Source organism: Elephas maximus, chromosome 21 (genome assembly GCF_024166365.1).
Source record: "Elephas maximus indicus isolate mEleMax1 chromosome 21, mEleMax1 primary haplotype, whole genome shotgun sequence".
NCBI lineage: Eukaryota > Metazoa > Chordata > Mammalia > Proboscidea > Elephantidae > Elephas > Elephas maximus.
In genome coordinates, this window is record NC_064839.1 from 16,737,933 (window position 1) to 16,760,338 (window position 22,406).

The window sequence follows — 22,406 nt, forward strand, 5'->3', positions numbered from 1 at the left end:
TGCTATTACAAACAGCGCTGTAACAAATAATCTTGTCTGCACGTCGTTTCACACAGGGGGGAGTGTCTGCGGGATGATCACGTGAAGTAGATTGGCTAGGTCAGGAGGTGTGTGCGCTCCTTAGGAACTTGGTTAGAGATTGCTAAATTGCCTTCTGCGGGGCTGTACTGAGTCAGACTCCTGCCACGCAGTGAATGGGAATGCCTATTTCCCCACAACCTGGCCAGCACAAACTTATAAGATGCTTTGGGTTTTTTTTTGCCAATCTGATAGTAAAAACGGTTGTTTGTGGTAGTTTTAATTTGCATTTCCCTTATTGTGGGTGAGGTTAGCTTTTTTCCAAATGTTTAGAGCCATTTGTAGTGCCTCTTCTGTGAACTCTTTGTTCACGTGTCTTCCATTTTTTTCTTGGGTGGTTGTTGTTGTTGTTTTTTTTTTAATTTGTAGAAGCTCTTTACATGTGAGGGAGATTAGCTTCTTGCCATATGAACTGCAAATATGTTTTTTCTTAATCTGTCACTTATCTTTTGATTTTGCTTTTGATGGTTTTTAATCATGTAGTAAATTTTCTTTTTATGTAATTCAATCGATTATTTTTTTCTTTGTGGCCATTGGGTTTTGTGTCAGGTTAGAAAGGCCTTATCACTACAAAAGTATGTGAGAATTCTCCCATGGGTTCTTCTCTCTTCAGAAATCATTGTGGTATAAGTTATGAATCCAGTTTGCTCTCTCTTCTCTTTATACAAGTAACTGATGGTTCGGGAGTTAGATTCAATGTATATCTTTCTGCCCCCCAACAGGACAGGGGCTGCTGGTGGGTCTGTGAAACAGTCTCTTCTCCCACCTCCCATCCCCATTATGCCTCATTGTCATCTTTGCACCCACTGTCTGGGTGGGGAGACTGAGGCTGTGAGGGGCAGGAGCTGTCCTGACTGGGCCCTGGGCATAGTGTGAGGTCAGTAGACACCTGTCATGCCATCCTGGGCAGAGCTAGCACCATGTGAGGTCCCAAAGGCCAGCCTGACTTCCCCTTCCTGTTCCTCCTTATTGGGGGAAAGGATCAGATATGTGTTAAGCGTGGGCGTGAAAGTATTTCCATTCTGAAGAGGGAGCCTAGTGAGGCCGTGCTTAAAGAAATGAGTCACTAATGGTGAATTTATAGGTATGAGTCAGGGAAATACTGATATTTCTTCCAACAGGGAAGCCCGGTGGTTGATTGGTGACTCATGTACCCAAGCATTGTTGCCTGAGCACCCACTGTATACAGAGCCTCTGCAGACACCCTGAGGGGCGCTGAGGGCCTGAGCTGTGGTTTCTGCCTTCCGGAAGCTTGTGCACTAAGCAGAGTTTCGTCTTGGCCCCTGGCCTGAGTCTCCAGCCTCGCTTGTGTTCCCGCCTCTTAGGCTTCCTAGCTGTGTGACCTTGGGCACAACTGCCATACTTCTCTCTCAGAGCCTCGCATCCTTGCCTGGAGGGGGGTTGTTGAGAAGGGTAAAGTGCCTGGAACAGTGTCTGGCACAGAGTTGGTGCTCCAGTGACTGAAACTCATCCGAATGTCGCCCCAGTGCTCACAGCTGGGCCAAGCTGCTGGGAAGCCTGGAGTGGGGTGGGGGGCCGGGTTGAAGTGTGCCTGGGGACTGATGCCATTGAGGAACTTTGGCTTTTGCCTTGGGAGATGGGCAGAGGAGTGGAGGATCCTGGGGGAGTCCTTCCTGCTCTGTGCCTGTTTCCCCTGTTGAGACCCCACAGTTGAGCCGTGATCTTGTGTGGCTTCCTCGTTCTGGGACTGGGCCTTCTTTCTGGGCTTGTTTGTGGGTTTTCTCTTCCACCAGCCTGGTCTGTCACAGACGATTTGGTTATCAGCACCCCAGCTTCCTGATGAAAATACCGAGAACCCGAGTGTGAGGTATGAGGTGACGCTGCCGCCCACACAGCTGGTGGGTAGCGGAACCCAGTCTCCCAGGCCCGGGTGTGAGGCCGGCAGGTGCGAGGCCAGCAGGTGTTTCCCGTGCTGAGGGAGGCTCTGCTGATCCATTTCCTCTCCTTCTGCCTGAGGCCTTGCTCCCCTTCCTCACCAAGGCTCTCCTGCTTGCTTCCCACCTTTCTGCCTGGGTCAGGGTTCCAGCTGGTTGGCTGGCTCGTTCATTCATCCACTCCATCCATCCATTCATTCATCCATTCCACAGCTGTTGGCCGGGCCCGGCCTCAGGACCAGACAGACACAGAGATCCTACATCAGTTTGGTGAGGCAGTTGCTGGATGTGTGACCCTGGAACACTGAGCAGGGGTCTGGGAAGGCCTCCTGAGTGGGTGAAATTTGAAGGGGCCTTGAAGAGTGAATCAGACTGTGCCTGGGGGAGAGTGCCTGGGGAGGAGGTCTGACAGCAGCCTGAGCAAAGGTGCAGAGGTCCCAGGCTACCGGACTCTGGGGGGCCTGGAGGCTGGTGGAGCAGATTTGGGGTGGCAGAGGTGAGGCCAGGGAGGCCTTGCCTGCCAGCCAGGCTGGAAGCCCTTTGCCCATCCCCTGGTTTCCTGGGTGCCCCTTTGTGCCAGACCTGTGCTGGGCAGAGAAGCTGCTGTGCCACCTTCATGGAGCTCAGGGCCTCCCGAGGGAGATGGCATGAACATGAGACCCTCCCCAGCAAACAAAACCTTCACCTGTGACGGAGCCTAGCGATGACGCCTGTAGCCGCTGGCCTGGGAGGCACGGTTGTATGCTTGTGGGTTTTTGGCTGCAGCAGTGCGGTTGCCCCAGCGGGCGTGGGTGCAGAGACCCGCCCAGGGGCCTGACTGGGTCTCTCTTCTCCTCAGGCCTGACTGCCCCCGCATACCCAAGGCCTCCACTTCCCCTTTCTGAGGCTACCAGGGCCCCAGGCCCTGCTCAGCTCTGGGGCCTGCCGAGGCTGGGCTGGAGGAAACCAGGCTGGGGTTCCTGCCAGCACCTGCTGGGTGAGGAAGTGGGTCCCCTGTATGTGCTGTCTGTGCTCTCTGGGAACGCTGGTGGGGGGGATCTAGAATATTCTCCCCCTAGCAGTTGTGGTAGGCCTGGGGACACTGCCAGTTCTCCAGGGAAGAGTTTCCTGAGCACCCCTGAGGGCCCAGTCCTGTAGTCACAACATGGGATCCCAACCCCCCACCTCTAGCACCTCTGCCTAACACCTCTGGCGGCACCTTTTCTGCTTGGGAACCTGGCTGCTGCCAGTCAGCGATAGGCAGAGACTACGGTCCTGCCTTTGTCGCAGGGACTGGAGAGGAAGGTGTGTGTGTTTGTGTGGGAGGGGTAGCTCAGAGGGCTTCCTGGAAGAGGAGGCCCTCCTGGATTTCACTGGCTGACAGAAGGCTCCCTGGCTTGGCTCCTGACCTTGCCCATCAAAGGCAAAAGGAGGCACCTTGATGGGGTCTACTTTGCCCCCCACCCTCTTGGCCATAGCTCTGACCTGGGGCTTGTAAGGGGGTGGGAAGGGCAAGGAGGTGTTGGCATTGAGATGTAATGGCCTCTGGATGCCAGCATTGTGAGGGCGATGGTCAGGATGAAGGGCGGAGCCTGGACAGTCTGCGTTCAAATTCCGGTTTTCTCTCTAGCAGTGTGGCCTCTCTGTGCCTCAGTTTATGCATACATACAATGGAGCAATAGTAACAGACACCTACAGGGCAGGTGTGAAGATTTAAAGAGATCATAGCACCTGGCACCAGCAAGTGCTCAACAGATTTTGTTCAAAGCCTCCCCGCCCTGCTGTCTCACAGGGCTGGAACGCAGGGAGCTCGGAGCTGGCTGAGATCTCTTGGGGAGTGGTGAGCTGGATTCCCCTGATGTCCATTTCTGTGTAAGTGTGCCTGTGAGCTCCCTAATTCTCCTGCGAGGGAGGCTGCTCTGGAGGCCACAGAAGAGGATGCTGGGTTCCCCCAGCCTCCTCCAGCCCCAGGTGGGGCGCCTCCTTCCCAGCTTCCCCAGGTCCTCTGCAGCCTGGCTGGGCCTGGGCTGTGGAGTCTGAGACACAGGTGATAGAGGTCTTAGCAGGGGGTGTTCCTTCCCTGGCCCAGTCCCCTGCCAGAGGAGATCGTAGCCAGGACTGGCAGTGTTTGCAGGGCCCCGCTTACTTCCAAGCTCATTAGGACCCTCCTCCCAGCTCTGGACCTAACGAGGGGCCCTGGGGCTTTCATGGACACAAGCTGGGGCAAGAGGCCCCACATGGAACTTGGAATTTTTGGTTGCAGGTGACGGAAACTCAAACTGGCTTAAGCTGAAAGGGGCTTTGATGACCCCATGTGATTAAAGCACCTGGGGTTGCTTGAATTTCAGGCAGAGCTGGATCCAGGGGCTCAGGGAGTCTTGTCAGGGAGGGGACATTGCCCAGTGGAAGTAGGAAACACCCTCCTCCCAACTTGAACCCTTGCCAGGACCTCAGGCACCTGTAAGATGGGGCTGCTTGGGCTGCTGGTCCTGCTTGGCTGCAAGGGTGTGAAAGACAGTGAGGGATCCCAGGGACTACAGTCCCTCCAGGGAAAGGGGCCTTGACACTACCAAGTTCACATCTCTGCTCTCGGTGGCTTTGGAGTTCAGATAGGCCCAGTAGGGGAGGCGGGGTAGAACTTTCTCACAGCCAGAGGTGCTGGCGATGGTCAAGTCTGCCCTGAGAGGTGGTGAGCTCCCCATCACGAAGATAATGTGAGCTGAGGCTGCAAGGCCATTCGCTGGAAATGGGGCAGAGGGGTTTCTTCATCTGGTGCTCTCTGAGGGGCCCTCCCAATGGCAAGCCAAATCAGCGACCATCAGAAGAACAGGCGATTAGACAGAGGGGTCTTGAAACCCTCCCTGGCTGAGGGAGGCCTCTGGATCTGGCTTTGGGGGTTGCTGCTAGAGAGGAGCTGGTCTGTGGAGATGCTCACAGGCGGTGGGTCCCCTGGCTGTCTCTCCAGGCCTGATAGGTGAAGCCTTTCCTCCCAGCCTCCGGCTCTGCCAGGCACGACCCAGCTTGTTCTAGTAGCTGAAAGGGGTCCAGAGATGGGCCAGGTGCTGCCCATTGTCCACCCGCTCTGCCTGCTGTTGCCCAGGAAGCGGCCTAATTAGATTCCTGAGATGAGTGTTTACCAGGCCTGGGTCTCCACAGGCCCTCGGAAACCTCTCAACAGCTTCCTCTCTTTCCCTGCCTGCCTCTGCAGGATCCATGTGCCTGGAAAGGCAGGTCGGGCACCTGGGGGATGGACGGTGGCATGTGGGGTAATGTGTGTGTGTACACACTTGGGCTTCTCTGAGCTCTGCCTGTTTGGGCTGCCTGGCCAGCTTTGCCCAGAGGATGGAGCAGCTGCTGGTAGCCCCCTCAGGCTCCTGGTGTTTGGCATTTCTCCCTGGCACTCAGTGCACCAGCATCTTGCATCAGACCAGAGGGACAGGCACTGTTATTCATGGCATCTGGTTCAGTCCCCCGGGAGCTGTGGCTGGAAGGGGCTCAGTGGGGCAGCCTCTTCTCTGTTCAGAGTGACAGCGAGGCCCGGCTGAGGATCACTAGTTTGGGAGCCAGGCAGACAGGGGATTGAATCCCAGTCCTTCCAGCAACCAGCCTCACCTGTGTGATTGTAGACAAGCCACTTCACCTCTCCGAGTCTCAGTTGCATATCCTGTCTAATGGTCCTAATAGCATGGCCCTGGAGGCGTTACGGAGATGGTGGGGGTTGTATGTGCGGGTGTCTGGCTCAGGCTGCTCCCCAGGAGCTGCTGCTGTGATCACTGAAAAGAGCTGCTTTAAGGGGCTTCCCAGGACAGGGAGCTTGTCTTGTTTTGTGAACCCCGCAGCATAGGGCTGGTCACATATGGTGGTTGTTGGTTGCCATTGAGTTGATTCTGACTGCTGGTGACCCCATGTACAAGAGAATGCACATTGCTCCATCCTGTGCCATCTTCACAACTCTCCATATGCTTGAGTCCGTTGTTGCAGCCACCGTGTCTTTTGACTGCCTTCCTATATCAGATAATATTCTGTTGTGATTCATAAGGTTTTCATTGGCTAATTTTCAGAAGTAGATTGTCAGGCCTTTCTTATCTTAGTCTGGAAGCTGTGTTGAAACCTGTCCACTGTGGGTGACCCTGCTGGTATTTGAAATACCAGTGGCATAGCTCGCAGCATCATAGCAACACACAAGCCACCACAATACAACGAACTGACAGGTGGGTGATGGCATATATGGTTATGCTCAGTAAATGCCTCTCGTTTCTCTGGTTAGGTTAGATTTAGAAGTTGCAAACTAGTGGGCTGTACCATTCAAAAAATTTTAAATTATCTGCCAGTGTTTGAAAGTCAGGGCATTTCATGTAGAAATCAGATTTGTAGTTTGTCTAAGCTCTTTGGACACTCTGGCAGCCCTGGTGCCAACCCCACAGAGCTGCCCATGGTTAAACAGGTTCCAAGCGTGTGGACCCCTGCCCTAGCCTGGCGGGTGGAGAGAAGCCAGAACCCTGGCAAAGGCCCCTCCTTCCACCCTGAAATGCATGGTTTTTCCATTTTGTTTTGGGGGCTGTAGCAAGGGAACGGGGTGCCCCCGGGACCTCACCGTAGCCCACATTCACTAGGTGGCTTTACTTGGGCTCAGAGACCCTGAGCATCCTTGGGCTCCCGTCCCTTTTCTGGATCCTTTGTAGCTTCTGCCAGCGGCAGTTAGTGCCCCTGGGGACTGCTCAGCCCCCACGGCTTACAGCCTCGCTGCCCTCTGCCCCTGCATTCTCTTGCTTGTCCTGATTCCAGTCCCTGAGGCAGTCCTGGAGGGTGTCAGGCGTCAAGGCTTCTGGTCCAGGGCCGTTCCCTTAGCACACGGTTCCTCCTGGGAGCACGGCAGCCTCCCCCAAGCCCCAGTGCTGTGTCTAAGGATTGCACATTTTTTGTATAACTTATGGACCTACTTCCGAGCGCCAGGGAGAGAGAGCCAGCCTGGCATACAGGAGGTATAGGGGGCCGGCATGCAGTAGGTGGTGATTAGCAAGTCTTCTTGGAATAAACAAATGAGCAAATGAGTGAATGGTGCTGGGGAAACAGGGAGCCCAACCAGGCTGAGCGTCGAAAGCCTGGGGCTGCTCCCAACTTTGTCACAAGGCGGGGCAAGGTCTCGGGTCCACCATGTTTCCTCTCCGAAGCTCAGGTTCCTCTTATGTGAAGTGGGGCTTGCAAACTTCTTAAACTTTTGTCAGTGAGCTTTTTAAGAAAAATGCAGTCTTACATGGAAGCATGACATAAAATAGATGCAAGGAGGATGCTCAGGCTGCAGTGGGTGTGGGCGCCTGAGCCTACCCCCCTTGGCCTCCCCATCCCATCTGGGCCCCAAGCATCTCCCCAAATCTCAGGGCTTCCAATATCACAGTTTCTGGACCTGGAGGCGTAAGACCAAAAAGCAACAGTAATTGAGTGAGTGTGATATTTGCACTTGGGCCAGCGGAACAGAACGTTCTAGAAACAGACTCCATGTTAACAGTGGTCTGATGTATGACAGAGGTGGGGCAACAGAAGGGTGGTCTCTGCTGGGATAATTAGATATCCATATGGAAAAAAGAAAGGAAGTTTGATCCCTCACTCACCACACATAGAAGTTAACCGAGGTGGATCAGAGGTATAAATGTGAAAGTGAAACAGCCAGACATCTACAGCGGTGCTGTCTGGTAGAGCTTTCTGCGATGAGAGAAATATTCTGCCTCTGTGTGTCTAGCCCAGATGCCACTGGCTAGCATGGCTCTTGAGCCCTTGAAATGTGACTAGTGCAGCTGAGACACTAAATTTTTTTTTCATTTTGTTTTTTTAAATTTTTATTGTGCTTTAAGTGAAAGTTTACAAGTCAAGTCAGACTCTCATACAAAAATTTATAAACACGTTGCTATATACTCCTAGTTGCTCTCCCCCTGAGACAGCACATCCCTTCCCTCCACGCTATTTTCGTGTCCATTCAGCTAGCTTCTGACCCCCTCTACCCTCTCATCTCCCCTTCAGACAGGAGATGGCAATATAGTCTCGTGTGCCTACTTGATCCAAGAAGCTCACCCTTCACCAGTATCACTGTCTGTCCCATAGTCCGGTCCAATCCCTGTCAGAAGAGTTGGCTTTGGGAATGGTTCCTGTCTTGGGCTAACAGAAGATCTGGGGACCATGACCTCCGGGGTCCTTCTAGTCTCAGTCAGATCATTAAGTCTGGTCTTTTTACTAGAATTTGGGGTCTGCATCCCACTGCTTTCCTGCTCACTCAGGAGTTCTCTGTTGTGTTCCCTATCAGGGCAGTCATCGGTTGTAACCGGGTACCATGTAGTTCTTCTGGTCTCAGGCTGATGTAGTCTCTGGTTCATGTGGCCCTTTCTGTCTCTTGGGCTCATAATTACCTTGTGTCTTTGGTGTTCTTCATTTTCCTTTGATCCAGGTGGGTTGGGACCGATTGATGCATCTTAGATGGCTGCTTGCTAGTGTTTAAGACCCCAGACGTCATTCTCCAAAGTGGGATGCAGAATGTTTTAATAAATCTTATTATGGCAATTGACTTAGATGTCCACTGAAACCATGGTCCCCAAGCCCCCGCCCCTGCTATGCTGGCCTTCAAAGCGTTCAGTTTATTCAGGAAACTTCTTTGCTTTTGGTTTAGTCCAGTTGTGCTGACCTCTCCTGTATTGTGTGTTATCTTTCCCTTCACCTATAATAGTTCTTATCTGCTACCTAATTGAGACACTGAATTTTTAACTTTATTTTTAATAATTTTAAATAACCACATATGGTTAGTGGCTACTGTATTAGAAAGGGCCATTCTAGAAGAAAACACAGAGGGCTAGCTTTGTGACCTCGGAGTGGGCAAGGCTATAAACAGGACGTGATTCTCGGCCAATGCACCTCAAGCTCTGGAGGTGAGGTGGCAGGCTGGAGATGTCTGTTGGCTCATGGGATCGCAGCGGCTGGCGAATCCAAAATCGGCTGGCCAGAGACTGACTTCTGCAGGCTTACCCGCCAGGAAGCTGTCAGCGGAGTATCGAGTGTTGGCTATGATGCTGAACAAGTTTCAGTGGAGCTTCCAGACTAAGATAGACTAGGAAGAAAGGCCTGGTGATCTGCTTCCAAAAGTCAGCCAGTGAAATCCCTGTGGATCACAACGATGCGCTCCACAGTTGGATCGGGGATGGTGCAGGACTGGGCAGTGTTCCGTTCCATGGCGCGTGGGGTTCTTACGAGTCTGGGGCTGATTCCGTAACAGCTAACAACAAAAGTTAAGTTAGGATTAAATTGATAAATTGGACCCCGTAGCCCTGTTCTCCCTTCCCCTGATGCTACCCTGTCGTGGCTTAGCCTGTTGAGGTAAAATCCTGGGTCTCCCTTGTGTCTCTGCAGATCTGAGGACCCCATGTGTCTGATCAGCCTGGCCTGGATGCAAACCAAGATTATGGCATTGTGGTGAGAAGCCCTGGCGGCTGGAGCGGCAGGCACCGTGGAGCCCTTGGTGCTGCAGACCCTGGGGGCTGCTCCCCAGCCCAACCTGTCAGGCTTGGAGAGGCCCGAGGCCTAGGCCCACAGGGGAGGGTGTCGGCAGACAGATGCCCCCTAGGCCGTGGGGTCTCCCGAGTGGGCGTGAGAAGGGTAGAGGATGCCAGCCAAGGGGCGCTATTTCCTCAACGAGGGTGAGGAGGGCCCAGACCAGGATGCGCTGTATGAGAGGTATAGCCTCACCAGCCAGCGCGGGCCGCTGCTGCTCACATTCCTGCTGGTGGCTATTGCGGCCTGCACTGCCCTCATCGTCATCGAGTTCATCAACTGGGTGAGTAAGGGTGCCGGGCGGGCAGCGGGGGCTGGGCAGGGGCCTACTTTGGGGCTCCAATCTCAGCTCTGACACTTCGTACTTGTGAGGGCTTGGGCAAGTCCTTATCCTCTCTAAGCCTCAGTTTCCTCACCTGAAAAATATTATAGAGGATATTTAGGCTGGTGGAAGGCTGGATTTTTATTTTAATTTTGAAGTCTGAGGTGGCTTTAGATATTACATTACTTTGGTCAGATAAGTTACCCTCACTTTTCCTCACAATGAAATTAGGTTTTATTGAAGACCTAGGTTAGGGTTGGCCTGGGAATGCCCGCTCCCCATTGCTGCACTATGGCAGACATCATTAATCAATCCCAGCACTTGTTCTGAGCACAGCTATCCAGGCAGCCGCCACCACCATCAGCTCTGACCTAGACTGGCCTTGCGACAGCCACTAGCTACCGGTGGCTACCGAGCACTTGAAATGTGGCTACTATGACTGAGGAACTGAATTTTAAAATTTTATTTTTAATGAATGTAAATTTAAATAGCAAAACAGTGGCATGTGGCTTGTGGCTGCTGTATCAGACAGCAGAGTTCTAGAAGAAGACACAGGAGACTGTAGGGTATTTTGAGAAAGGTGGTATTTGTGTAGTAGCTGGTATACTGTAGGCGCTCTATAAGTGCTGCCAGTTTCAAACCAGTTGCCACTGAGTCGATTCTGACTCATGGCAACCCCGTGTGTGTCAGAGTAGAGTTGTGCCCCATAGGGTTTTCAACAGCTAATTTTTTTAGAATTAGAAAGCCAGGGCTTTCTTCCAAGGCACCTCTGGGTGGACTTGAACCTCCAACCTTTTGGTTAGCAGCTGAGCATGTTACCGTTTACACCACTTGAAGACTCAAAAAACTAGTTGCTGTCAAAGTGATTGTGACCCATGGCGGCCCTGTGTGTGTCAGAGTAGAACTGTGCTCTATAGGGTTTTCGGCGGCTGATTGTTCAGAATTAGGTGGCCAGAGCTTTTTTCTGCGATGCCTCTGGATGGACTCAAACCACCAACCTTTTGGTTAGCAGCCAAGTGCATTAATGCCTGCACCACCAGGGACACCTGTGTCTGTAAACCGCATGACATTCGTTTCATCTCTCAACAAATAGCTACTGAGTATCTACTGTGTGCCAGGCCCCCAGATCAGGCTCTGCCCTCATGCAGCTGCTTGAGGAAACAGAAACTTCAGCATCCAGGACGTGCTGGGTGCTGCCCCCAACCTGTCACACCCCTGTACCTTTGCTCAAGCTCCTCCCTGTCTGGGATGCCTTTTCTCGTCATTCTCTCACAAACCGCAGTTCGTTCTTTGAGACAGGCATAATGTCCCCTCCTCCAGGCAGTTTTCCAGGGCTTCTCTGCCTGTGGATAAGCCCTTCCCTGTGCTCCTGTAGCCTTGTCAGACCTGTCACCTGTAGGTATGCATAGAGCACCGTGGGAACCCAGAGGCAGGAGGGGACTGGCTTTGCCTGAAGTGGGGAGGGCGGGTGGGGAGAGCTAGTGTCATAGTGCTGGGCCATGAAGGAGGCTTACCTGTTATTGTATATACTCTGTAGGACAGAGTAGAACTGCCCCACAGTGTTTCCAAGGCTGTAATCTTTACAAAAGCAGACTGCCACATCTTTCTCCCACAGAGAGGCTGATGGGTTCGAACTGCTGACCTTTCTGTTAGCAGCCAAGCACTTAACCACTGCACTACTAGGGCGCCTTGAAGGAGGCTTAGGTTCCCATGCAGGAGACTAGTAAGGTGGTGGCTAAGGCCGACGCTGAGCCCAAACAAAGGCCCGGAGGCCAGAAAGAACCTGGTTTTGTCAGGGGCACAACTTCTGCCACGTGGAGGGTGCCCTGCAGTGGCACTGGCCAGGGCAGCTCTCTGGCAGGAGTGATGCCCGCTGGGGAAGCTGAGGCATTCCTGTGTCTTTGTGCCCCGCCCAGGACCCCTCCAAACTCAAGACTCTCCTGGGGACGGCGGTCGTGGTGCTTGTCGTGTTTGTTGCCCTCTACCTGCTGGTGTATGTCGACTGCCTTGTGCGGCGGGGGCTCAGGGCCCTGGCGCTGCTCACCTGGGCCTGCCTCATGACGCTGGGTTACGTGCTGCTGTACGACTCACGGATGAAGGGGGCCTGCTCCTGGGAGCAGGTAACGGGGTGGGGCCCTGAGTGTCCCCTGGCCCTCTGTCTCGGGGCTGAGTGCACCAGGGCAGCTCCTGCTCTCGCTGGGTATCAGGTCCCCTCTGGAGAAGGGGCCTGCTTTGGGTGTGCTGGGCAGGGCTCTGCCCATTCCTCATTGCCATGGTTTGAGACTTAGGACAGGGCCGGGCTGATTCTGTCCACAGTGATCTGCCCTGATGGCTATGGTGTTTCTGGGTGGACCTTCATTTGGTTGGAAATGACAGAACCCCAACTCAGCCAAAAAGTCACGAATTGGCACACGTACCAGGGAAGGCCAAGGGACTCCAACTACATGGCCAGACCTGTTCTCTCGGCCCTGCTTTCCTCTGGTGTTTGATTCCCATGCATGCTGTCCCCAGGTGGGGGCGGAGATGGCAGTAAGCAGCCCCAGGCTGCCTGCCCACCAGCTTAGTCACCCCTGCTGAAAGAGAGAGCCTTCACCCAACCAGCAACAGGCCCCAGCTTGAGTTTCATGGGCCTGGCCTGGTCAAGGGCCCTGCCTGGACACTGTTGGCGAGGGGTGGTCCACTCTACCCGGTGTGCCTGGGCCATGTGACCTGCTCCTTCTCTGGGGTGGGGTCAGGCTCATTTAAACCATGCAGACTGACAGCTTAGAGGGAGAGGCCCTATTCCCAGGGGCGGGGGCAAAGCAGGCAGAGTAGCGCCTGGCTGGCCAGCTCCCAGTGTGGCCGGGTGGGTGGGGCTGCACTGCCAGAGGGGCAGGTGAGCACCCCACCCTGCAATCTTCTCTGTAATTACCGCCCTGCCAGGAGGGCTGCCTGGCGTGGGCATCAGTGGGGCTCCCTGGTTACGAGGGGCATGGAGCCTCCCTCCTGGGAGGCTCAACCTTGGCTGCAGAACCAAACCGGCGCAAAGGAAACAATGGATAATGCCGGCTGGGCCAGACCCAGAAGCACACTTTGACTTTTTCTTGATCCACTGCGTTTCCATCGCTGGTACTGGCTGGGTCTCACCCTGAGGGGGTGGGGGAGGGCTGAGGACAGAGGGCACTGGTGGGCAGGGCTCAGCATTCAGGTTTCTGGGGGCCGTCCCCACAGGACCCCGCTCTCAGCTCAGTGTTGGGGCTGTGTCCCAGGCTGTGGACAGCTTGGCCAGGTGTCCCCCTGCATAGAGGGCCGGCAGCAGGCTGAACCTGACAGTGGCCTGTCCCCAGGTGCCCTTCTTCCTGTTTGTCATCTTCGTGGTGTACACGCTGCTGCCCTTCAGCATGTGGGGGGCCGTCGCAGTGGGGGTCGTCTCCACTGTCTCCCACCTCCTCGTGCTCGGCATCCTCCTGGGGGCCCACAAGATGCCTAGTGACCACATAGTGCTGAAGGTGAGGGGCAGGGCAGGGGACTCTGGGCCAGGGGATGTGGTTTGAAGCTGAGGGCACCAAGCCTCCATGGGGTGAGTTGGGCCCCGAAGGCCTCCGAGAAGGATTTGGAGGCAGGTCACAGCACCCCAAGGTCAGGTTCCCCGAATCTGCTGCTGGAGTAGCTGGCCCCCTCCACCTTCTTTGCTGGCTGGGGCCCCCAGAAGCCCAGCCCTTGCCTGAGTCCTGACCCTACCCTGCTTCCCAGGTCAGGTGCCCTGCTGTGAGGTGAGGTCCCCGGGGTTTCACCCCTCCTGACAGGGCTGGGGTGCTCCCTGGGGCTTGCATTCTGTGAGTTATGTTAAATGCGATGAGCCTTTTGTTAGTAACTGGTGGTAACTCTTGGTCTTCCCCTGACGGGCCTGGGTGCCCATTCTGGCCCTGGGTGCTACTTCAGGCCCTGGGCCCTCTGAGGTGGGTGCCACTTCTGCCTCTCCGGTCTCTGGTGTCCCAGCCCTTCTGGGCCAGGAAGTGCCTGGTGGATTCGGAGAAGGGGCCTGCATGCCAGTCCTGTGGCTCTGGTGCCTCATGAGAAGGCAGCCTCTGCCAGGCCTCTTCCCTGCTTGCCCCATGAAGGGGTGCCAGCCCGAGTGGGCTGGGGGTCAGGAGCCTGGATGCCCACCAAGGGGGCTGGTGTGAGATGGGGTGGGGCATGGCCAGGCTGAGTGCTGAGCCCCACCCACCCACTCCAGCTGCTGGCCAATGCCATCATCTTCTTGTGCGGGAACCTGACTGGCGCCTTCCACAAGCACCGGATGCAGGATGCCTCCAGAGACCTGTTCACCTACACTGTGAAGTGCATCCAGGTCCGGAGCAAGCTGCGCATCGAGAAGCGGCAGCAGGTGGGCCCCTCCCCTGGAGCCACTGCCTGGACCCTCTTGGTCCCCCCATGGTCCTGCCCCCCTGCGCCCCTGTCCCTCTTCTTACGTCCCCCTACCCTTCAGTCCCACACCCCATTCCCTACCCTCTTCCCCTTACCTCCACCTCCCCAACCCAGCAGCCTTCCATTCCCCACGACCTCCCCTCCCCCCATGTTCTTCTGTCCCCCACCTCCACATTTCCACATATCACTCTGTCTCCCCACCCCCATGCCCCCACCCCCTACTCACACATCTGTCCCCTCTCTCCCTCCTGCCCTGGTCCTATCCCTTCCCATCCCCCTCCGTCTCCCCCTCCTGTGCTTCCTGTTCCCCCCACTCCTCTCCACCCTCTTTCTTTCTCTGTGGGACAGTCAGACCCTGTGGATCAGCCATGGGCACCGGTTGCATTGCTAGACACCCAGGGGATCCCACTCCAGGGGGCTCCTGGCGATATGGCAGGGAGCTGGTGGCAAGACATAGGCCAGCAGAGATGGCAGCGCTGTGGGTAGAGAGAATAGGGGCCTGATGCCCCCCTCACGTCCCGCCTGCCCAGGAGAACCTGCTGCTCTCGGTGCTGCCAGCCCACATCTCCATGGGCATGAAGCTGGCCATCATTGAGCGCCTCAAGGAGCACAGGGACCGCCGCTACATGCCCGACAACAACTTCCACAGCCTGTATGTCAAGCGGCACCAGAACGTCAGGTGCGTCCATGACCCCCTGCTCTGGCAGGCAGCCACGCCCATGACCCCTCCCCTCTCCCCAGTCCTGGCAGGCAGCCTCATCCGTGGCCCTCTGCCCTGGCAGGTGGCCTCCCTGATGTGTCTGGAGGCTATGACCCTAGCCCACCTAGGGATTGGGGGGTGGGCAGAGACACTGCTCACTATGGCTTCCCCCAGGCCCTTCCTGGGCCTCAGTTTCCTGTTTGTTTCCTGAGGAGGTAGGATTAGATGAGGGCTCTTACATCAGTGTGCTCAGATTGGGTTGGGGGAGATCCAAGAGCCCCCAGAAATTGTAAAGCTATGTGAGCAAGCATGACTGCCAGGAGGAAAGGGGTCTCTAGCTCTCAGATGAGTCTCAAAGGGGCACCAGTAAAAACCCATTACTGTTGACTCTGCCTCATGGCGACCTCGTGTGTCACAGTAAAACTGCCGCAGAGGGTTTTTAGTGACTGAGTTTTCAGACGTAGATCTCCAGGACTTTTTTTCTGAGGCATGTCTGGGTGGACTCAAACCTCCAACTTTTCCGTTGGCAGCTGAGTGTGTTAACGAATGACACCACCCAGGGACTTCTCATGTATCAGGCACGGAAAAGATTCTTAGCCTCAGCAAGCCTCTCGGCCAGCCCTGCCCTCGCGTCACTTTAATCTCTTTCAGTAACCAGCTTCTGTCCAGTCAGCTCCAACTCATGACCACTCCATGTGTGTCAGAGTAGAGCTGTGCTCCGTAGGGTTTTCAATAGCTGATTTTTTAGAAGTAGATTGCCAGGGCTTTCTTCCAAGCTGCCTCTAGGTGGACACTAACCTCCAATGTTTCAGTTAGCAGTTGGGTACATTAAATGTTTGCACTACCTAGTGACTCTCCAGAGGGGCACAGGCCCTCAAAAAGGAGATGAAGGCCCCCCAGTCCTGTTACCTGGTTCCGGCTGATTTGAAGGGCTGCAGATTCTTTGTTAAGTGTGGCCGTGGGTGCTGTGAGCCTGGTGGCTCAGTGTTCTACCCGAGCGCTGGCCTCGCTGCCTTCTGTCTGGGCTCTGGGCAGTCCAGGAATTCACGGCCTTTGGAGCTGGGAGAGCTGCCACAGATCGCAGCAGGTTGCTCGACCTTCCGGAGCCTGCTTGCTCATCTGTAGAAGGGGAACCCTACAAGGGGTGTGTGAGGACCAGATGTGTGTAAAGTGCTGGGATGCAGAGCTGGCTTGAGGGCGTGTGGAGTTGCATCTTACAGGGGGGTGGTTCTGAAGTCTGTGCCGAAAGCGAAAACGCAGGTCTAGGAAATGGAGAAAAGAATTTCTGTGGGCCAAAACTCTCTGCCTGTAAGAGCGCCTTTCAATTGTCTGCTGTGGCTGAGGGCCTGATGGGGCGGGGTCTCTAAAGGGCCCCTGCAGTCTCTGGGGTTTGCGCCATTTTGCTTTAACCTTAAACCTCTGGAACTTTGATTCAGCTCCATGGCCGGGAGCTTCCATCCCTTCACTGTGGAAGCTGACGAGGCTGGGGCTAGTTGGGGCCCCAGTGGTGAGGGAGCCCTTGCCTCAGGGTTGGCGGGTACTCCCCAGATTGCCCATCTTCCAAGGATCTGCTCTGACCTTCTTTGCCGCCCACCCCTCAGCATCCTCTACGCAGACATTGTGGGCTTCACGCAGCTGGCCAGTGACTGCTCCCCCAAGGAGCTGGTGGTGATGCTTAACGAGCTCTTTGGAAAGTTCGACCAGATTGCCAAGGTGAGTCCGCTGGCCAGTGCTGCCCCTTGTGGCTGCCACGCGGCCCCTGGAAGGCCGCACCTTTCCCTCTGCTGACCGTAAAGTCAGGATCGCCTCTCACTACATCCATGGGTGCTGGGGAGTGCCCAGCACTGTGCAGGGATCCAGACAGGGAAGCCTCTGCTGAATTCTAGCATTCAGTCAGCAAACGCTTCCCAGTGTCTGCTGTGTGCCAGCCTGAGATAGAGAGGAAGGTAGAGGCTGGCAAGGCAACCAGAGCCCTCCCCAGGAATGCGAGGTTGGTGGGGAGACTAATGGTGCCCACTGGGGAATGCACGGGGGCTGTGGAGGCTCAGAGGAAGCCTGGGAAGGCTGCCTGGAGGAGGAGACAGCTCATCCGCACTATGCAAGGCCAGAGCCTCGGCCTCTCCTGGGAGCCTGGGGGGACCACGGAAGGCCAGGCTGCGCACAGGTCAAATGTGTGCACGTTGAAGTTCGAGAAAGCCAAAAAGAGACACAAAGGATCCAGAAGAAAGGGAACAGTGTTTGGGCAGGGGGAACAGTATGTGTAAAAGCCCAGAGTAGAGAGAAATGAACAAGGCTCAGTGTAAGTGGGACACAGAGCGAGGGGACAGGGTGGCCAGGGCCAGATGTGCAGGGGCTTGAGGGCTGAGGTGAGGAGTGGGATTTGACTTAAGGACACTGGGGAGCAAGAAAGGTTCCAAGCAGGGGAGGGGTACTGGGCAGGGAGGGCTCCAGGGTGCAGCCAACTGGGAGGGTTGGGAGAGCAGCCAGGGCTTGGCTGAGGTCTCACTCAACTGTCGTCGTGAACAACACCCAGCCAGGGAGTGTGTGCACATGTGCAAGTGTGTGGATGTTCATGCATGTGTGTGAGCGTGTGCACGTGTGCACATGTGGCTGGAAGGAATATTCAGGTATTCATTAATTCACCCAGTGGTCCTGAGACCTGCTGAGTCCCAGGCCCCGAGGTAGTGTGGGCTGTTGGGCCAGCCCTCAAGTTGCTCATGGTGTACATGCTTTGTGCTTTGAAGAGGGGTGCCGGGGCTGAAGGAACCTGGGGAAAACCTAGCCTGGCATGAGGTGGTCAAGATAGGCTTCTTGGAAGAGGTGGCAGCCAAGTAGAGACTGAAGCATAGATCTGAGGAGTGCCCCCCTGCCTTGGTTGCACAATTCGAGTCATGTGGGAAGCTCAAGTAGAATACCACCCCCATCAGCGTTTTTAAAGAGCCCCCAGGTGATTCTGTGCGTGGAGGGCCAGTGGTCTAGAGCTTGATGAGAGGTAGGTTCTGGTCCCACTGGAGAGCTTTTCATGGTCAGAGCTCCTCAATCCTAGGAGGGGCTGCTGCATCAGGGGGTGGGCTCCCCATCACTGGGAGTAACCAAATCTCCGTTAGCCAGAGTAGAGAGAAAGCTTCATGTCCACGGAGTGCACGTGGCTCAGTGTGAATGGACAGAGAGTGAGAGGGGCATGAGGTGGTTGGGGCCTTTGCCAGGAATGTGTGGGGAAGTGTCCCACCCTGAGCACCGGAGGCTTAGTGTCCCAGTGGTCCTGTCTAGCCGAGAGCCGTGTTTTAGGAGCTCTGACTTCACCGGGACCAGCAGGTGGGGCCCTGCCAAAAGCCCCAGGGCCTCCCCCTTCCCATAGGCCCAGGAGGACAGGTCCCAGTGTGCAGATGCAAGGGTCCAGCCTCTTCTCCCACCAGCAGTCAGATTCCAGAACTGTAATCTCCCCTGAAAGCCAGGGCCTGCTCTCTGAGGGTCCCCATTGTGTCTGGACTCAGGGACCCCCCAGCTTCCCCAGTTTGTAACTGTCAGACACAGTGGACCTGTCAACTGTGTTGGGGAGCAACCTGGGGAATGTGGCCTCGGCGCCAGGCTCCCACCGGTCTGCCAATCCCTCAAAGGTAACATCAGCTGGGGCTGGTCCAGAGGACGGCCCCCTGCGCCGGCCTAAACGGGAATAAGGGCAGGTGGAGCCTGTGCCCAGATGTCTGGGCCTCTCCCAGCTTCCTGCTGCTTTCTAGGATATCCCTGTCCTTGTGCCCTTCTGGCCACTTAGCCCAGACTGTGCCAGAATGGCCTACTGGGAAACACCCAGCACATGCTCAGGTGGGGTGATTGGAGGAGGGCGTAGTAAGGGCACTGTTCACGAAGGTGTGCCCGGGCACAGGGAACCTCCAGGGAGGGTCAGTGCTGTGCTGGGTCAGTGGCAGCCCGATGGCCATGGGGGAGCAGGTGCTAGACCTGGAGATGAGGGTGCCTCCGTTCTAGGGACCAGGCAGCTTTTAGGGACCCTGCGGGAGGGAGCTGGGCTTCAGCGTACCAGCCCCTTCACCTCTCTCCCTCTGGTCCCCCTTGGCTGAACCTTCTGGAAGCCACAGGGTAAGACCGTCTGCCGACGCGCCCACGAGGGTCAGCCGGAGTGGGAATGGGTTGGAGGGCAAAGATAGATGTCTGGCATGTAGCTCCCTCTTCAGAGTTCCTGAAACCCACCCACAAGGCCTTGGTATGTGCGGCCTTTGCCCAGTCCCCATGGCCATGGCACAACTTCAGATGCACCTTGGATGCGCCCCCTCCTGTTCCCCCTTGCTTCTGTGGGCGTGTCTCCACGGCAGCCTTGTTCTGCGTGACCCCAGCCTCACCCCTCTCAGCTCCTTTCTCCCCGTGCTCATCTTTCCTGTCTGCTCTCCTTCCACCCCCAAGCTCTGCTCGTTTTGCATGCCTAGCCTCATAGCCAGCTCTTAGGGGGCACCTTGGCACCTGATGGCCCTGCCCTTGGGTCTCACCTCTGCCCCAAGGTAGAGGGTATTTTGCCAAGGTGCCTTGACTTATTTGCTACCTCTCTGTCCTCATGTCTCCCCACTTGCCCCACTCTAGCCACACGTGCTGCCTTTCTCAAACAGCACTCCAGCCTCAGGGCCTTTGCACATGCTGCTGCTTCTGCCTGGGGTGCTCTTCCTGCAGATAGTGGTGTGGCTCATTCCCTTGGTTACTTTGGATTTTTTCCTCAGATGTCACCGTCTTCCAGAGGCCTTCTCTGGCCTCCTGGGAACGTCCCTCTCATGCCTCATTTTTCTCCTTAGCACTTAACACCGTAGGGTGTGCTATAGATTTATCTTGCTTAGTGTCCAACGCTCCCGCCAGCACGCGAGCTCCATGGTGGCAGGGACTTTTGTCTGTTCACTGCTGTGTCCCGAGGCTAAGCACTCAGTAGGTGCTCAAACATTGCATGGACAAATGAAACAAAGGCAGCGGCTCTCTGAGAGGCATTTGGGTGGCTGCCCTCAGGGACACTTGGTTTCACCCCTGAAGCTTGGTTGGGGGGTTCCTCCTGGTGACCCACCCTGTCCCCAGGCCCAGCAGAAGCTCCTCATGGTTGATACCCTATGAGGCAGCTCCTCGCTGGGAAAGAGTCTGGCTCACCCTGCTGGCAGGGAGGGCCATGTGCGTGACCCCCTGGCCCCCCAGCCCCTCACTGACCTGGCTCCTTCATGATTCCACAGGCCAACGAGTGCATGCGGATCAAGATCCTGGGTGACTGCTATTACTGCGTGTCGGGCCTGCCTGTGTCCCTGCCCACTCATGCCCGGAACTGCGTGAAGATGGGGCTGGACATGTGTGAGGCCATCAAGTGGGTACCAGGGCAGGCCTGGGGTGGTGGGTACTGTCCCCATGGTGGACCCGTTCTGCATCACCTCCATTTGACAGATGAGGAAACTGAGGCTCAGGGGGGCGAAGTGTTTTGCCTGGAGCCTGCAACAAGCCGGAGGGCCCAAACCTGGCCTGCTTGCATCCTCCATCTGTGCCCACCTGTGCCAGGGCTCCAGGTCCCAGAAAAGAGTCTTAAGCTCAGAGCTGGGTAGTGTGACAATGGGACCGCTGAGCTCCATTTCCACCCAGGACCGAGTCTTAGCAACAGCAGGAGGGCTTCAGGGCAGACAGCAGGAGGAACTTTCAGACCCGGGCTCAGTCCAAGGCTCCATCTGCTCCCTGCTCCCCCTCTGAAGTGGACTTGGGAGACTGGCCCTTGGGGCTGCAGGGAGACGACCTTCTGTTTCCTGGGGCTCCTGCCCACTGATAATCCTGCAAGGCTTTCCGTGGCCCCTTGCTGTGGTGGCAAAGCTGGTGGTAGAGAGCCAGGCAGGCTCGGCCAAGCTGACCGGTGTTTGGGCCAGGTGCGCTACTGGTCCAGGTGTGGGCCCAGCGCCATCTTCAGCTCTGCCTCCAGACGTCTTCCCAGAAGTGGCTGGTGCTGCCAGGAAAACCCTGGACAGGTTGCTGAGTGGTCCCCGTCCTAGCCTGGCTCTGCATCCCAGAAGGTGTCTGCCCTCTCTGGGTCTCTTTCTTCCCCTCTAGATTGTGGAGGGTATACCGAACCCCCTTGAGCCCCCTCTGATTTTGTCCCTGGCAGACTCTGTCCCAGCCCTGTTTGTGGACATGTGGTACAGGCAGCTCCCCGCCCCTCTTCCACTTGTCAAAGGGACTCAGGTGCTGCTTATGTTTGGGGGCGCCTTGGGCCCTGGTAAAGCTCTTGCCTGGTGATCCTGGTGTGGAGCGGTGCTCTAGGGCTGGTGGTTCCCAGGGCTCCCATTTTCCAGAAATGGGATATCAGAGGCCCCCAGGGCTGGCTCATGCTCTTGTCTTTTCAGGGGTTAGGGTGGTGCCTAGCCCCTTTGTAGACCCCAGCAGTCTCTCCAAGTCCAGGCCGCTGCCAGGCAGGCAAATGGCAGGGCCAGTGCTCGAGGCCCATCACCCTGAGCCTTCCTAGTCAGGGACAGGCGGCCTTCCTCCTCTTGCCTACCCAGCCTTGGAGCTCAGGGGCTGGCCACGTCCCTTGCTCCCTCCCAGGGCCGGGGTGCTCAGCCCTTCCCGAGGAGGTATCCCCCTCAGCATGGGAACATTCTCTCTGGAGAGCTGGGCCTGCCGTGCTCTGCACCTGCCACGTTACCCGCTCCTGCCCGGCGTTTAGGGCGTGGGGTGACCTGGCTGCTCTGCCCAGGCAGGTGCGGGAGGCCACGGGTGTGGACATCAACATGCGCGTGGGCATCCACTCCGGGAACGTGCTGTGCGGTGTCATCGGGCTGCTCAAGTGGCAGTATGACGTATGGTCCCACGACGTGTCCCTGGCCAACAGGATGGAGGCATCTGGAGTCCCCGGGTGAGGCTTGGGGGGCAGTCAGAGGCTGCGGGGCAGGGGGTGCTCAATCGGTGACCTGCAGTGGGGCCGTGGCTGGGGGTCTGGTGCAGGTCCCGGGGCTCTGCCTGACTTGGCTGTCCCCCAGCCGGGTGCACATCACGGAGGCGACGCTGAACCACCTGGACAAGGCGTACGAAGTGGAGGATGGGCACGGGCAGCAGAGGGACCCCTACCTGAAGGAGATGAATATCCGCACCTACCTGGTCATCGACCCCCGGGTACGTGGGTGATGGGGCGGGGCTGGCCGAGGAGGCCCTGGGGGCAGGGCTGTCCTGGGCACTGGGGTCTGGACCTCTGGGGGAGACCCCCATGAAGGCAGTGTCTTGTCTCCAAGGCTGTGGAAGGGTTGGGGGAGAAGCCTGCTGGGGCAGGAGTGAACTCCCCGCCGCTGGGTATATTCTAGGCACCAAGTAACAACTTTCTGGTCTCCAAGTGCTTCTCTCTGAAGCGGGGTTGACAGCCGTGCCCAGCGCCGGGGGGCGAGGGGTGAGAGAACTAATCCAGGGGAGTGCTCACCCGTGCTGCCGCGTCATAAGCTCTCTGTAAATACCTGTCACTGTTAGTTTATTTTCCACAAGGTTGTCA

At 56.3% G+C, this 22,406-nt stretch overlaps 1 protein-coding gene across 16 annotated transcripts in view; it reads left to right on the plus strand.

Annotated features, from left to right (window-relative positions):
• ADCY7 (adenylate cyclase 7) overlaps positions 1–22,406 on the plus strand; it is a 74,611-nt gene that overhangs the window by 30,386 nt on the left and 21,819 nt on the right. For 14 of the 16 annotated variants that reach the window (XR_007514562.1, XR_007514563.1, XR_007514565.1 and 11 more), the window contains 9 exons: positions 9,342–9,765; positions 11,721–11,924; positions 13,131–13,292; positions 14,021–14,170; positions 14,742–14,890; positions 16,513–16,624; positions 20,128–20,255; positions 21,624–21,782; positions 21,907–22,039. Coding sequence is in view for 12 of the 16 variants with exons in the window: in XM_049863698.1 (XP_049719655.1) it covers positions 9,595–9,765; positions 11,721–11,924; positions 13,131–13,292; positions 14,021–14,170; positions 14,742–14,890; positions 16,513–16,624; positions 20,128–20,255; positions 21,624–21,782; positions 21,907–22,039 (1,368 nt within the window). In the remaining 4 variants the exon portion in view is untranslated. The other 2 variants (XM_049863699.1, XM_049863693.1) reach the window with 2 other exon arrangements.